The sequence below is a fragment of the Megascapheus bottae genome, chromosome X (genome assembly GCF_031878675.1).
Source record: "Megascapheus bottae isolate mThoBot1 chromosome X, mThoBot2.hap1, whole genome shotgun sequence".
NCBI lineage: Eukaryota > Metazoa > Chordata > Mammalia > Rodentia > Geomyidae > Megascapheus > Megascapheus bottae.
In genome coordinates this window covers 9,345,115-9,362,596 of record NC_143547.1, presented here as the reverse complement: position 1 = coordinate 9,362,596, position 17,482 = coordinate 9,345,115, and the positions used below count along the sequence as shown (strand labels likewise).

Genomic DNA, 17,482 nt, shown 5'->3' with positions numbered 1-17,482 from the left:
TCCTGGCCACATCCCCTCCAGCACCTGTTATTATTAGTTTTCCTGATCCTGGCCATTCTAACTGGAGTGAGGTGGAATCTTAGCGTTGTTTTGATTTGCATTTCTTTTATGAATAGAGATGTTGATCATTTCTTCATGTGTCTATAGGCCATTTTTGTTTCTTCTTCAGAGAAGACTCTCTTTAAGTCTTTGGCCCATTTTTTAATGGGATGGTTGTTACTTTAGAGATTAGTTTTGGATTGATTCAATTTTTTGAGCTGTTGATATATTTTAGATATGAGGCCTTTGTCAGTTGTATGGTTGGTGAAGATCTTCTCCCACTCTGTAGGCTTCCTAATTAATTTTAAGATACTTCTCTTAAATCTTAAGGGCATTTCTCTCCTGTTCTCTTTGGGGAACTTTGATGAACTATATACTTCTTAGTAAAATAGGCCTTTGTCCTTCCTACTAGTTCTTTCTAAGCAGATTGGTTTCATAGGACCTTTCCAGGCCCCAAATTCATTAAAGGTTTAAGCATCTTGCATAGATATTTCAAAGCACTGTCTATAACTTGCTGATTGGTATTCTGATGGAAATACACAGAGGCAAAAGATTTCAGCTCATTGTCTCAAGAATGACAGTTTACTCAAAATCAGCTCTTGCCTTCCTCTCTCCTTCTTTCCCTCCATCATTCTCACCATCTCTATCTCCCTAAATATCCACACTGACAATTCACACGCTTCATAGCCCAGTCACATGTGTCTGAGGTGAGTAAATCATATTACAATTTTGGTTTTCCCATGAGCCTTTGCCTTTGAGAACAACTCCCTGCCCCAGCCTCCTCCTACCTATTTTGGGGTCATTCTCGATTCCTCTTTCTCTCTCATTCTCTCTCTCCCCCTACCTACCCCAGACTTTACCAATTTATTGTAGAACATTTTCTGTGAGATGTGTTGAATTATTACATCATACTTGAAGAGACAACTCTTTTAATGTGATTCATGATATTGGTTAGCACATTGATGCAAATAAGAGAAATAATGATTTTAGCAAGCTGGAACTAGAAAGCTAAGTCACTGAAAACTTTTGGCTTTTATCTTTAGAAAACTCTACAGCATGACACAAGAACATAGCCTTCAGTGAAGACATATTCCCAGAGGCAGCAAAAGCCTGAAATAGTTTTTAAATAAGAAAAAGAAGCCAGGCACTCATGGTTCTTACCTATAATCCTAGCTACTCATGAGGCTGAAATCTGAGATCATGCTTTGAAGCCAGCATGGGCAACTAAGTCCATGAGACTCATATATTCAATTATCCACCAAAAACTTGGAAGTGGCTCAAGTGGTAGAATGCTAGGCTTGAGCAAAAAAAGTTCAGAGACAGCACCTAAGACTTGAGTTCAAGCTCCAGGATTAGCACAGAAGCATGCACACATGCACACGCGTGCACGCACACACACACACACACGCGCGCGCGTGCACGCACGCATGCACGCACATGCATGGGGCACAATATCTTTCAAATTCCATACAAAGTTTCCTGATTTTATATGTCACATATACATTTCTACATGACAACATTTGAAATGTTGTCATGCAAAAATTCATATCCAGTGGTGGCTTATAAGCAGACGCTTAGTAAATAAATACAAGTTCACTTTATGCTTCTTGAAACCTCCTTTGGAAGTTTTAGCCTGAGCAACTAGGCAAAAGAAAGAAATAAAAGGTACAGAAACAGGAAGGGAGGAAGTCAAATTATACCACTTTGTAGATAAAATGATAATATATATAGAAAAAAACTAAGATTCCACCAAATGACTATTAGAATTGATAAACAAATTCAGTAATGTGGCAGGATACAAAATGAAAGCAATAAAAATCAGTAGCAGTTTTATGTACCAATATAGTTGCTGAGAAAGGAATTATGAAAGCAATTCCATTCACAATAGCTACAAAACTAAAACACCAGGAATAAATTTAACAAAGAAATTTCTGTGATGAAAACTGCAAATCACTGATGGAAGTTGAAGACGACAGAAAAAATGGAACAACTTCCTAATGTCCATGAGTTAGAATAATTAATTATTATTATAATTATTAAAATGTCTGTACAGCCCAAGGTGATTTACAGATTTAACCCAATCCCCATAAAATATCAACAAGTCTTTATAAGACTAAAACAGGCAATGGTAAAAGTCATATGAAAAAGGAAAAGACCCCAAAGAGCAAAGCTGAAGGTTTTATGCTACAAGATTTTAAGTCATATGATAGAAACGTAGTAACAAAAATATCATAGTCTTGGAATTAAAACAAACACGCATACCAATCAATAGAACACAGATACTCAAACCCATATATCTAAAACTAATTGATCTAAATCAATTGATGGTCTACAAAGGGCCAAAAATGCATAGTAATATATTTTAAAAGGATAGCTTCTTCAATGAATACAGCTAGGAAAACTGGGCATTTAAATGCTGATTTAAAATCTAGCATTACCTCTGACCTTATGCAAAAATCAACTGAAATGGTTCAAAGAACTAAATGTAAAACTTCAAACTATGAAGCTGATAGGAAGAACCACAGGGAAACACTTCTAGATGATAGTACAGAAAATGATTTTTTGAACGAGGCTCACGCCTGTAATCTTAGCTACTTAGGAGGCTGAGATCTGAGGATCACAGTTCAAAACCAGCCCAAGCAGGAAACTGTGAGACTCTTATTTCCAATTAACAACCAGAAAACTGGAAATGGCACTGTGGTTCAAGGACAATGGCCTGGCATTCTGTTCATGCTCCATGACCAACAAGAGAATGAGATTTTGAATATGACTTCAAAAATCACAGAAAACAAAAGCAAAAATGGGCAAGTGGGATAATACCAAAATAAGTATTTCAGCACAGCAAAAGAAATAACCAAGAAAAAATAAAATCAATAAAACATAAAAATCATAAAGCTGTGAGACTGAGTGAGGAATGAAAAGGAAAATCAAGTTGAGTGCTGGTGGCTCACACCTGTGAGCCTAGCTACTTAGGAGGATGAGAACTGAGGATCATGGTTCAAAGTCAGCCCGTGCAGGAAAGTCTGTGAGACTCTTATCTCCAATAAACTATTCACAAAAGGCTGGAAGTGGGGCTGTGGTAGAGAAGTAGCCTTGAGAACAAAGAAGCTCAGAGGTAACATCTAGGCCTGTAGTTCAAGCACAAGATCAGGGGAAAAAAAGAAGAAAGAAAGAAAGAAAGAAAGAAAGAGAAAGAAAGAAAGAAAGAAAGAAAGAAAGAAAGAAAGAAAGAAAGAAAGAAAGAAAGAAAGGAAGGAAGGAAGGAAGGAAGGAAGGAAGGAAGGAAGGAAGAAAGAAAGAAAGAAAGAAAGAAAGAAAGAAAGAAAGAAAGAAAGAAAGAAAAGAAAGAAAGAAAGAAAGAAAGAGAGAGAAAGATAAAGAGAGAGAGAGAGAGAGGGAGGACGGGAGGGAGAGAGGGAGAGAAAGAAAGAAAGAGAGAGAGAGAGAGAGAGAGAGAAAGAAAGAAAGAAAGAAAGAAAGAAAGAAAGAAAGAAAGAAAGAAAAAAGGAAGAAAGAGAGAAAATCATACTGAGAGAGACTGGCTCAGACAGAAAAATTAATATTTACAAGGCAACCAGTCTCATAATAGCCCAGTCTTTGTGGTAATACCGCTAACCTCCCACCCCCTTGCCTACAAATATGACTGGTCATTTCCAAGTTCAGAACTGATTGAGGCATCAAGTCTTCTTTCCACAGGTCTAATCCAATCTGCTTGACAAGACTGTGGCCGATAAAAACACACTATTGTATCCAGCACTATCCAGAGCTCTAGACAACAAACAAGAAAGGTCGGCCAAATGTGTCATCATCATAGCAGCATACTCAAGGACAAGGGCAAGAGTGGCGTCCACATTTACTTCATAAGAATTCCCAATGAGCTATCTAAATTACTTCTTTTTCTGGATGTCATTTTACCCAAGATTGCATAAATGAGCTGTCAGAATCTGGGTCTAAGGATATTTGTTGAAACAAGATTTAGCCCATAGAGAGTTGTGAAACCTGGATCTGTGATAGAAATTATATTTAGCTCCTTGAGTAGTTTTATGAAAATCTCCTAAGAGCCAAACTTAGCGTTAAATCTTGAGGCAGTTTCTAGAATGTGTCTAGGCCCCTAGCATTACAGAAATCTTTATTCCATCTATAAACTACTATACTAGGCATGTATGAACTAATCAGAGCAACCCATCCCAAAGCACCTTCCTCACTCTCATTCTAAGATAATTTGGAAAGAGTTGATCACCATGGAAAAGTTGCCAGACTCCATCCAAACTTTTGTTTTGGGGGGTGGGGGGCATTCATTGTGCTTGAACTCAGGGCCTGGGCACTGTCCCTGAGATATTTTGCTCAAGGCTAGTGCTCTACTTTCAATTTTCTGCTGGGTAATTGGAGATAAAAGTCTCATATACTTTCCTGCCTGCACTGGCTTCAAACCTCAATCCTTAGATCTCAGCCTCCTGAGTAGCTAGGATTATAGGCATGGACCACTTTATCTCAAAACTCTGATGCTATAAATACTATCTCTACTACTCATTGCAGGTACAACATACAAAAGTATAAGCAGCTGCCATTTATTAGGCACTTATTTTTAATCCAGGTGTTGTGCAGAGTCTGCTCTGAGGATTACAGAGACAAATACTGAGAGACAAATACTGTTTTCACCCCTACTTGTGATAACTTACAATTATGGCTTTAACTTCCATGCCCCTTCTTTTGCTGTATGACAGCATATCTGCTTACTAAAAACACAGAGTCCTTGGGCTGGGAATGTGGTCTAATGGTATAGTGCTTGCCTAGCGTGCAGAAAGCCCTAGGTTCAATTCCTCCATACCACATACAAGGAAAAAGCTAGAAGTGGTACTATGGCTCAAGTGGTAGAAAGCTAACCTTGAGAAAGCTCAAGGATAGAGCCCAAGCCCTGAGTTCAAGCCCCAGGACTGGCCACACACACACACACAGACACAGACACACAGACACAGACACAGACACACACACACACACACACACACACACACACACACACAGCCCATTTCTTTATTCTGTATATCTGGATGGACTTATGGCTTGCTTTGGCCAATAGGATGCCCACATGACTTTGTTCCAGTTGTGAGCCTGAGTCTCAGGAGACCTCACATGTTTCTGCTTGCTCACTTGTGCCTGTTCCATCACAGTGAGAACATGCCCAGGCTAAGCTGGCTGATAGACGAATGACACGTGGAGCAGGGCCTAGTTGTTCTGATCACTTCTGCCAAAGGTAACCTTGATCAGCCAACCCTTAGACATTGGAACAAACACAGCCAAAATCAGCAGAGCTGTGCAGGAGGGGGCCACCAGTGACTCCAGACACATTAGCTGTAATTACTTATTGCTCAATGCCAGTCAAGTTTTGTGACTGGTAGTTATGCAGCATTACTATAGCAACAGAAACTCATTATAGATAGGAAAAGAGGTTCAAGGAGATTAACTATGAATCCCAGTTAAACTCCAAGTTGGTAAAAGTGGATCCAAATTACAACTTTGCAAAACAAACCAAAAAAACTGGATGCAATTTCTATAAGAAGTTAATATTTGATAACTATATTTTTAAAATTCTTAAAAGCCCAGACCACTTTAGTGATGTAAAGACAAGTCTTCACCAGAGTTTTTCTAGGAAGTGATCTTGTAACAATAGCATTATGGTTTATAAAACAACCAGAAACAAGGATTAGAGAGAATGTTCACCATGTGCATGACTTATATATCAAAGGGAACCTTGTAGGAGAATTCTCCCAACACAACTAGCTGCATCTTTAAGGAACAAGTTAGGTTCCAATGACTGAGATATGAGGCCCATACGTGAATGCCATCCCAGTAAGAAAGTCCCTAAGCCTTTTTTTTGTTAGTCCTGGGGTTAGATCTCAGGGCCTAGGTTCTGTCCCTGAGCTTTTGTGCCCAAGGCTAGTGCTCTACCTCTTTGAGCCACAATGTCACTTGCATTTTTCTTGTGGTTAATTAGAGATAAGAGTCTAATGGGGACTTTCCAGCCCCAGCTGGCTTCAAACTATGATTCTCAGATCTCAGCCTCCTGAGTAGCTAGGATTACAGGCATGAGGCACCAGTGCTCAACTCCATAAGATTGTTATCTCCAGTTAACCAGCAAAAAGGCAGAAGTAAAGCTGTGCCTCAAGTGGTAGAGTACCAGCCTTGAGTGAAAAAACTAAGCAAGAGTGAGAGACAATGAGTTCAAGCCCCAGTACTCACACCTAAAGTAAAGAAGCAGCAGCACACAGTAGAAGGGCAGCACTGCAATGCTTTAATGCATGTTACTGACTTTCATGTGACTTCTGTCATCAATGTTATAGTTACATCTCATTTACTTACCCACCAAGAAAAATGATGAACAAGGGAATTGGAGAATTTCAAAGAATATTAATGGTAGCACATTAATTCAATTATCATGCACTACTAATGAGGTGAACTCCTTGTATATGGAAGTTGCAAGTACAAACTTCACCACTGCAATTAGACCCGTGTGAGTATTTAAGTCTTCAGCACAAGCTGCAGCAGTATGGGGTAGGAGAAGATGTCTGTTGTAAGGTAAGAATTACACTGCAATTGCTATGCAGAAAGCAGCTCAGAAAAGTAGAAAATACCATAGGTCATGTATAACATTGCTTGGGGACATTGACAATGTTTTTTTATCATAAAGGGAAAAGAGTAAGCTACTAAAGTACATTCTAGAGTACAGGAGAGATGAGTAAACTGTTTAATATAATGAGTAAAAACTCTAATTCTTCACCTAATAATAAAGTCTAAATCTGAAGTGTAATAAAAGATTTACTTTGTATTCATTCGGTTAACCTTCTGCATATAGGTATGTTTTAATATATAATGAGAAACCAGTGTCTTGAACTGTAATCTCAGAGCTGGCAAAAAAAAAAATCCCTCCTTGACTAAATTTTAGTCAGGCTCCTTTGAGATGCTTTGGACCTCAACATTCCTCTTTCCCTGTCTTCAAGCTTCATCCTGTCCTGTCTAACCAAATTATAACAAGAATTTTGTTAAGTGGCTTTAGAGAGGATTTTATGTGTGTTCTGGTACTAAGGCTTGAACTCAGAGCCTGGACAGTGTCTGTGAGTTTTCTACTCAAGTCTCGTTAGTGCTCTACCATTTGTGCCACAGTTCTACTTCCTGCACACACTGGCCTCAAGCCATGATATCAGATCTCAGCCACCCAAGTATGTAGGATTACAGGATCTAGAGAGAATTTTGAACCTTATTTTCACATCACTCTCAATATCGAAGCAAATTCATTATTTGTTTCCCATCTCAGCTGATTCTCCTGGCCTGCTTGTAGGAGAATATTATTATGTTGGTTTAACAATGCCTTTCCCATTTTCGATGTCTCCTTTTAGTAAGTTTCTATCCAATGACCTCATAATTCTGCTTGTTGATGATCCATTTCTGTACTTCTAGTTGAGTCCAATCTCTCCATTAAAATATTTTTCTATTAATAGAGTTCACTGTATAACAAAAATTGCAGAGAGAAAGAAAAAATGACTACTAACAGAGTTTAGTTATATGAATAAAGATATGTAATTTGAGTACAAAATATTTACAATGAAATAAAATAAGATAGAATTTAATGCAGAACTCAGCTCAGCCAAAATGCTCAAATGGGAATTCCAACTGAATTTTCTAGAAAGTAAAAGCAAAAAGACAGTTTTTTTAATTCAATGCAATAAATAATTCTTCTTTGATATATATGTGTATATTTCTACCTCAGTAACTAGAGAATATTAATATTAATAAAAAGTTATTTGAAAAGAAATTTACACAGCCTTGAGTCACCACTCCAAATAATCATAGATCACTTCTTACAACCAGGTTTGTATAAAATACAGAAAGATATAACTAGAAAGGTTTTCTTATGTTAAATGTCTGATAGTTTTTTACTTCCTGTTTCCCTCTTTCTTCTGAGAATTAAGTAAACACAAAATGGATTCATGAATGAATATGAATTCAGCCAGTATTTCACTGTATTTATCTTTAAAATATTGAAATACTAGAAGCAAAACTTACTGCAACTGTTTTGTGTTCCTAAAATTCTAAGCAATAGAAAATGTGTGACTTTTTGTCTTTATCAGACCTTATTGTTAATAATATACTAAACCAGGATGAATTAATTATAGGAAAGGCCACAGAGAAGTCCCTGGGCTCCTCTCCCAATTCATTATTTGGTGATGATTCAATTATTTTTCAGAGAAAAGCAAAGAAACATACTATGATTTGGATCATAAGTTTTTTTCCCAAAGGGCCGGGTGGTAAAGGCTTACTTCTCAGGCCAATGGTATTCAGAGGTTGTACAGCCTTTAAGAGATAGAACTGATCACATGCTAGTGGCTCATGTCTGTAATACTACATACTGAGGACGCTGAGATTTGAGGATTGTGATCCCAAGCCAGTTCAAGAAGGAAAGTCCTTGAGACTCTTATCTCCAATTAACCAATAAAATGTCCAAAGAGGAAGTGTGACTCAAGTGGTAAAGTGGTAGGGAGCTAGCCTTGAATAAAAAAAAAAATTAAGCAATTACATAAGGCCCTGAGTTCAAGCCCTAGTACCAGTACAAAAACAAGTAAAAGTCACATGATAGTACCTCCAGTACATATATACTTTGGTCTCCAGAGCACTGATCAAAATTTTATACATAAGAGATTTCACATAAAATTGAGATTTATGAGTGTTTTCAAAAAATAAATACTAGGGGCCAGGTGTTTGGCCTAGTGGTTGAGTGCTTGCCTAGCATGCACAAAAACCTGGGTTCAATTTCTCGGTAGCATATACACAGAAAAAACTGGAAGCGGTGCTATGGCTCAAGTGATAAAGCACTAGCTTTGAGAAAGCCCAAGGACAGTGCCCAGGCCCTGAGTTCAAGCTCCAGGACTGGCAAAATACATACATACATACATACATACATACATACATACATACATACATACACTAGGCATTCAATTACCAAAGAGACCAAAGGAGAGGAACAGAAAAGGACAATGCCTATGTGTGTCTGATCATACAAAATAATATTTATCGAACCCCATATCCAGAACTCAATCTGGAACCCATAGGCCTAATTCTCTTTTATTTAGGTTTCTCTAATTCTTTATATATGATCATATAAAATGATGCTTATCAAAATGAATTCCAAGAAGTGGAAACAAGGGATTTTTTGTTTTACTTTTTATGGTTCTTTCCTTCTTTTTTTTCTTTCCTTCTTTTTTTTCTTTCTTTTTTTTTCTTTCTTTCTTTCTTTCTTTCTTTCTTTCTTTCTTTCTTTCGTTTTCCCCCTTCTGTCACTGTTTTTTATTTCAGTATATTTGTCTTGGATGTAAGTTTATCTGATTTGTGGAGGGGAAGGTAAAACACTGAAATGGCGGGACAAAGAGTGAACCAATTCAGCAGTGATACTCAATAGAAGCTGTTGGAAATGAACTTTACAACTTCGGGGGAGGGGAGTCAGAAGGAAAAAACTGGGAGAAAATGAGGGAGAGGGTAACACTGTTCCTAAAGAAATGTACTCAACACTATGCTGGAATTGAACCCAGGTCTTTGTGCATGCTAGGCAAACATTCTACCAGTAGGCCAAACTCCTGGTCCCTATTTTTACTTTTTTAATGTGGCTTCTAGAAAATTTAAAGTTAGCCAGGCGCCAGGAACTCATGCCTATAATTCTGGCTACTCAGGAGGCTGACATAATAGGATTATGGTTCGAAGCCAGCCCAGGCAGAAAACTCTGTGACACTCTTATCTCCAATAAACTAGTAGAAAATGTCAGCTGTGGCACTGTGGCTGAAATAGTAGAGATCTAGTCTTGGGCTAAAACAGCTCAGGAACAGAATCCAGATCCTGAGTTCTAGCCCACAACCAGTGCACACACGTGCACACAGACACACACACACACTCCCTGGAGATGGGAACATACACAAATCTAGAGGCCCACATACAAGGTAAGCCACAGCCCACTGAAACCAATCTGAATCACAGAAATTTTCATTGACCTGAAGTAGTTATTTTGCAGTAATGGAACAGGCTTTAATAAAGGGAACTAGCCTGATCTGCTCCCATGAATCACCAGGGCTGGTAACTATAAAGGAATGAGGTGGCCTTGCTCATTAGAACCACACTTACTCCAAGTGTGGTCCCTAAAACAGCAGCAGTGGCATCATCTGGGAGCTTGTTAGGCCTTACCCTGGACCAAGTTTGAAAAGATGCTTGTTAAAATGCAATGAGATTCTGCATTTTAATAAGAAGCTCCTCAAGTCATTTGTGTACACACAGAAAGTTTGAAAAGAATCTAAGTTTAGCCTTCTGATCATACATATTTGCTTAACAAACTTTTATGGTAAATAAACAATGGCAGCCTTTCAGTCTGAGTTAGTCTCTGGAATTTGACCCATTGGGGATCCTTCTGGTTTTCTTTTTCTTTGGACTGTAAGCTAATAATACAGAATGTTTTGCAAGTAAATCAGTGGTTCCAGGTGGTTCTTGGAATGAAGCCTTATAACAAGGCTATAAAGAGACAGATTTTTCTCTTATGAGTTTCCAACTTAAGTATTCCCTGAGGCAAATAGCTTCAGCCCAAGGGAGGAAAAGTAATTTTATGTAAAAGAGATGAATATCTGTGTAATTAACATGATACCCTTGTGCACATAAAATAAGGAGAAAACTTGCCAAAGTCAACTTTAGTTTAGAATGTCACACCCTGACAAGTGAAAAGGGAACTTTTGCATCAAAACCAAGACAAAACAAATTTAATTCACATATTTTTCATATTAGTTAAATTCTTCCATTGCCAAAACCCTCCCACTGTATACAGCATATAAAACAACATTATCCCTTAATTGCATTTATATCCTTCCCAGAGGATTTAATGTTACCACTGTGATTATTTGATAAGCTTCCTATATATTTACTCTGACCACAGAGAAAGGGAAAATACTGAGTATTTTGAAACAAGTCATTAATTCCTCAGTGGAATTATTTGCAAGAGGACTTTCTGTTTCAAATATAAAGTCTCAAACTTGACAAAAACTCTCTAAAGTATTTAAAGGTAGAAAAACAAATTAACACGGAAAATGTATTTAGGTTCATATTATTCCAAAGCCAATTCTAGTGCATAATATATAACACCAATCATTTGGACTTATTACATATGTGTCACTACATAATATCAACCATCTGAGCCATCATGATTTAATATACTTTGTCATTGCAATAACTGCATATATCCATGGTATTTACTTATGTGTGTCTCATTGCTTACATGAATTTTTGTTAGTTAAGCTGGATGTTTTGCTTCATGACACTTTAAAAATAAAATTCATGATGGGCCAAAGACAAAGAGAGACTTCTCTGAAGAAGAAATAAGAATGGCCTATAGACACATGAAGAAATGCTTGACATCTCTGGCCAAAAGAGAAATGCAAATCAAAGCAACTCTGAGATTCTACCTCACTCCAGTTGGAATGGCCATTATTAAGAAATCTTATAACAACAAATGCTGGTGGGGATGTGGCCAAGAAGGATCACTACCACACTGTTGGTGGGAGTGCAAACTCGTTCAACCACTATGGAAAGCAGTATGGCAGGTTACTCAAAAGACTAAACATAGAGATCTCCTATGATCCAGCAATTCCACTACTTGGCATTTACCCAATGGTCCAGAAACAAGGACATACTAAATCCACTAGCACAACGATGTTCATTGCAGCACTATTTACCATAGCAAACATATAGAACCAAGCCAGATGCCCCTCAGTTGATGAGTGGATCAACAAGATGTGGTATTTATACACAATGGAATTCTATGTTGCCATCAGAAAGAATGGCATCACCCCATTTGTATGGAAATGGAAAGTCTTAGAAAAAAATCATATTAAGTGAAGTAAGCCAGACTCAAAGGAACATAGGCTCAATGGTTTTGCTCATTTGTAATAATTAGTACAAACCGTGGACTCTCCTAGCAGAGGATTACAATAGTTCAAAACCTAGATATATAAGGCCATATAGGATGAGACTTAATGAAAGGACCTCCAGAATATGGAAACAGAGCCATATAATGTGTGATTGTTGTTCTTAATGTACTACGTTATTTTTTATCTCTTTTGCTGTCCCTTGGTGATTCTCATATTGTCACAGTATCTTACCTTGTTATTTGGTTTATTATATATAATATTATTTGTTTAATTGAAATAAGAAAGGGAAGGAGGGAAAACAAGATGAGGGAGGGGGTGGGGGAGAGAAACGTGGACAGAACATGAGAAGGGGTATCAATGTGTGTGAAGTAATGCACCTTCTATCTGGAGACTATAACTGCAACCCTATTAATTACAATAAAATAGAAAATTAAAGAAAAATAAAATTCATCCAAAAAACCACACAAAACAGCTAGCTAATTCCAGATTTACAATTCAAAACATGCCCTCTTCATAGCAGAAAGGACAAAAGAAATAGCTCATTCAAAAATTTATAAAAGACCTGGATAGATTTTTTTTAACTTTTTTATAGAGGGGTCCTGAATAGGTATTTTTCTAAATACATATAAATAAAACAGTCAACCAACATAATCTTTAGGAAAATTCAAATCAAAACTACAATGAAATATCACCTCATATTTACTAGGATTGCTCTATGTTATCTCTCATCTCTTTTGCTTTCTCTTGGTTATCTCATATTGTTACAGTATTTTACCTTGTTATCTGATATATTGTATATATGTTTATTTGGTTATTTGAAATTGGATATGGAATGGGGGAAAACAAGATGAGGGGCGGGGGTGGGGGGAGGGAAATGGGGACCAAGACATGAGAAAGGGTATCAATGTTTGTGAAGTAAGGCACCTTCTGTCTGGTGAATATAATGTAATCCTTCTATTAATTACAATTAAAATATATGAAAAAAGTTAAAATACAAGTGTTGGCTAATGTGTCCAAAAAGAAAAAAAAGGAATTCTTGTACATTATTGGTGGGATTTTTAAGTCATAAAGCCATCATAGAAAATGATGTGGTAGATAATTAAAAATAGGACCTTGGTGCCTGTGGCTCACACCTATAATCCAAAGCTACCAATCAGGCAAAAATCTGAGGACCAAGGCCAAAGATAACCCTGCCAGAAAAGTCTATGAGACTCTTTTTTTCCCCTAATTATTGTAAAGGTATTTTACAAAGGGGTTACAGTTACATAAGTCAATTAATATGTACATTTCTTTTTAAACTGTGTTACCCCTTCCCTCATTTTCTCCTATTTTTCCCCTTGCAAACCCCCTCCCCCTCACAAGTTGTATAGTTCATTTTCAATACAGTGTCTGGTGAGTATCACTGCTGAATTGGTTCAGACTTTGTCCCGCTCTTTCTGTGCTTCCCTTTCTCCTCCCCAACTCAGATAAACTTATATACAAGACAAAGGTACAGAAATATAAAATAGTGACAAAAGGAAATAAGCAAAAGAGAAAAAAATCATGAACAGTACAATAAAAACGTGTTGTTTCCATTTCTCAAATTTCATTTCAATACGCATCATTTTCTATGATCACATGCACATAGCAATTGAGCCCTGTGATCCTCTCCTAAGAATATCCTCCTTTGTTCTCACTATGTGAATGTTCAGAGCACTGTTCAATTAATCACATCCAAGTGTAATTATTTTTCTTTTACTATCCATTCAGTTTACTTGTAGATTTATGGGCACATTCTAATTATTACAAATGAGGGAAGACATGCAGCCTGTTTTTTTTGAGTTTGATTTATTTCACTTAATAATACCATTTCCAAGACTTTCCATTTCCTTATAGATGGGGCAATAAATGGGCAGAAAAAATCATAGAAATACAAGAAAGTCAGTAAGACTCTTGTCTCTAATTAATCACCACAAAAAGCCAGAAGTGGAACTGTGGCTTAAGTGGTAGAGTGCTATCCTTGAGCAAAAGTTCAGGGTCAGCACTCAGGCCCTGTATTCAAGCCCCAGGACTGGTACCAAAAACAAAAACAAAAACAAAAAAAACAGAACTACCAAGCCATGCATGTCTATAAACCTACCTACTCAAGAGACTGATATCTGGGAGTCTCAGCTAGAAAACAACTATGGGCAGACAAAGCCAAAAGACTCCTACCTCAAACTAACCAGCAAAACATTGGGAATAAAATTGTGGCTCAACAATAGAATGCCAACCACAATCAAAAATGCCAAATGTGAGCGCAAGACCTGTTGGTCAAGCCTTAGTACCAGCATCATAAGTAGTAAATAAATAGAACTTACTATTCAATCCAATCATCCTACTACTGGATATATATCCAAAGGAAATCCAGACCTTAAAGATGTGCAACTCCATGAATTCTTTGTATCCTTGTTCCTACGAAATCAATCTATCCATAAGTGAAAGGATAAAGAAAATGTGGTGTGTATCTCTGTCTGCACACACTTGTAGATGAATGTGTGCATGTGTGTGACACGCACAATGGAATTCCACACACAGTATGATGTTATTCAGCCCCTTATGTGTGAGGAAAATCTACCTTTTCTAACAGAGAAAAACCTGAAAGACATTATGCTAAGTAAATTATGCCAGATGAAGAAAGGCAGTTTGACTCTCACCTGTATGCAGGATCTAAAACCATAGTTGGACTCATAAAAACAGAGTGAAACAATAATTGCCAAGAGATGAGGGAGAATGGAGGGATGTTTGTTAAAGCATATAAACTTTTAGTTATAAGATGAATAAGTTCTGGAGCTCCAGTATTCAACATGGTGACTTTAGTTACTAATGTGTATATACTTGAAATTTTCCTGTGTCCTTACTATCCACTAATACAACATGATTAAATGTAGTGTTAGATGCATAGATTTGACTGGGATAATCATTTTCCAATATGTATCTAATCATCACCTTGTACACCTTGAATATACATAAGTTTTAGAGAGAAAATGTGCCTGAATAAAGCTGGAAGAAAAAAAATTATGCCTTGTCCTACAGTAGAACTGAAACAGATGGAAAAGAATATGTTTCCATGGTGACAAATTTCTCTCTTAAAATTCATGACTTCAAGGACTGAGGTTATAGCTCTGTGGTAAATCATTTGCTTAGCATATGCAAGATTCTGGATTTAATCACCAGTAAAACATACCACACACACACACACACACACACACACACACACACACACACACACACACACACACAGATTCCAGACAATCAGGCATGGTTGTAATCCCAGGACTTTGGACTCTGAGGCATGAGAATCACAAGTTCAAGGCAGCAGTGCCTAATGAGGCCCAGTCTCAAAAATAAAAATAAAAATAAAATAAATTCAAAAATAAAAATAAAGCCAGGTGGTAGTAGCTCCGAGGCTGAGATCTGAGGTTCATGGTTCATAGCCAGCCTGTACAGGAAAGTCCACAAGAGTCCTATCTGCAATTATCAGCCAGAAAACCAGATGTGGTTCTGTGGCTCAAAGTGGTAGACTACCAGCCTTGAGCACAAAAGCTCAGAGAGAGTACCCAGGCCCTCAATTCAAGCCCCATAGCCAACCAGTAAATAAATAAACACACTAAATGGTAAAAGACAAAAAATATACCAAGAAAGGATAAATTATTTAGGCCTCTAGACATTCACAACATGAGACCAATGGTATGTATTCTTAGGAGAGGAACACAAAGGCTCAACAGCTATGCATATAAAGTAATGTTTGTCTAAATGAACTCTAAGAAATGGAAACAAGAGACTATTTTTTCTTTGTTGCTGTTTTTGTTTTCTTTACCTTTTGTCTTGTTTGTAAGTTTATCTGTTTGGGGGAGGGCAAGGGGTCATAGAAATGAGGTACAAGGGGCAAACAAATGCAGCAGTAATACTGCTGTGTTGAAAATGAGCTACACAACTTGTGGGTTGGGATGAAAGGGAAAAACAAGGCAAGAGGTGACACTATTTGAAAAAGAAATGGACTTATTACCTGACTTATGTAACTGTAACCTCTCTGCACATCACCTTTACAATAACAATAACATATTTATTTGAAAAAGAATAAAAATAAATTTGTGACCTTAAACCGTACTTCAACCTAGACCTTGCCAGTCTCCAAGTAGTCATGCTCAATTTCCTCAATTGAGTCATTCTCCCATTCCTCTACACAGCTATTTCATACCTTCTCTTCCTCTGATCTTCAATAATTAGTTTCCACCACTTCACATGTGATGACCATACTTCCTGTTTACCTGAGAAATGGCAAGAACTGAAGAAAATACCTAAGCCCTGGAAGACTGATTACAACCTCACCAGATCTGGCTAGACTACCACTGTTTTGATTCACTTACCATCTCCTTTTTATCTTCCTGAAAGTGGACATCCACAAACATTTTTCCAACAACATAAGGGAGGGCACTTTCGATAAAGTTTACACATTTGTCCCACTGAGGAAGCAGAGTTGTGGTCCCCTGAATTACCTGTGAGACATAAAACATATGGTTGAAATATCAAATCACTGGAAGGAAAAAGTCAACAAACCCCAACCCAGATACTAGATACAAAGCTGAAATTGATGGAAACAAATTATGCTTGCCCTAGTTACATCAAAGCCTACATGAAAATATTTTGACAGTGAAACAATAATTGCATATTTGCTATGTCTTCCACTTTTCTCCAAAGAACATAGGATCTGGGAAATTGCATAACTTTTGTATAGTCTGCTTCTCCAAGACAGAATGTGGTCCACAGTAGTACTTGATATGTATTGAGATGCAATGTTGCACCAGGAAAGGTGGAGAATCAATAGGTGATCAACATGGCACACCAGAAGAATATGACCCATTATGAACAACTCAGTGAACATATTTACATTGTGTGTAGCAGAGTACATTCTGGTAGACAAGGAAAATAGAGATGTAAATGCTTTTTCCATCGGTCCTCATTAGGCCACTGTAAGAAAACATTTACAAACAAGGATCTTTGAAAACAGGACTTGGAAGGTTCAAAGGTTTATTCTTGCAGAACGAAAGCAGAGAAGTAAATATTGTTTAAGTCATTCATGGAGCTTGAGAGAGCATGCAGGGAGTGAGATGGCAAGGCGTGGGTGATATTCAGGAGGGAGTTCTGAGAAATATGGCTGGAAATGCCATGTAACTGCCATGTTATTGGAGCAGGGTGAAAAAGATTGATGTTTAAGTTCATCTTTTCTTTTTCTGCTTTCTGGGAACATTAACTGTCTCAGGGGTAAGGTACAAATCTATTTTTAAAACCTCTAGAAAAAGAAATCCTTTGGCAATTCAATATTATATTTAGCACTTCATGCTCAAGAAATATCCCCTCATACCTAACCTCACATTTTCACACACTATGTCTTACACCTCTCTCTCTCTCTCATTCTCTGCACAGTGGGGGTGGAAAGCAGCTGGGGATCATCTTTTATGTGAGCCATACGAGTT

At 37.4% G+C, this 17,482-nt stretch overlaps 1 protein-coding gene across 1 annotated transcript in view; it reads right to left on the bottom strand.

The window, feature by feature from the left end:
• Nucleotides 1-17,482, bottom strand: part of Phex (phosphate regulating endopeptidase X-linked) — a 207,322-nt gene that overhangs the window by 125,634 nt on the left and 64,206 nt on the right. Inside the window, exon 11 of the mRNA XM_090326178.1 lies at nt 16,376-16,504. Within this exon, the coding sequence (XP_090182304.1) occupies nt 16,376-16,504 (129 nt within the window). The remainder of the gene's footprint in view (nt 1-16,375; nt 16,505-17,482) is intronic.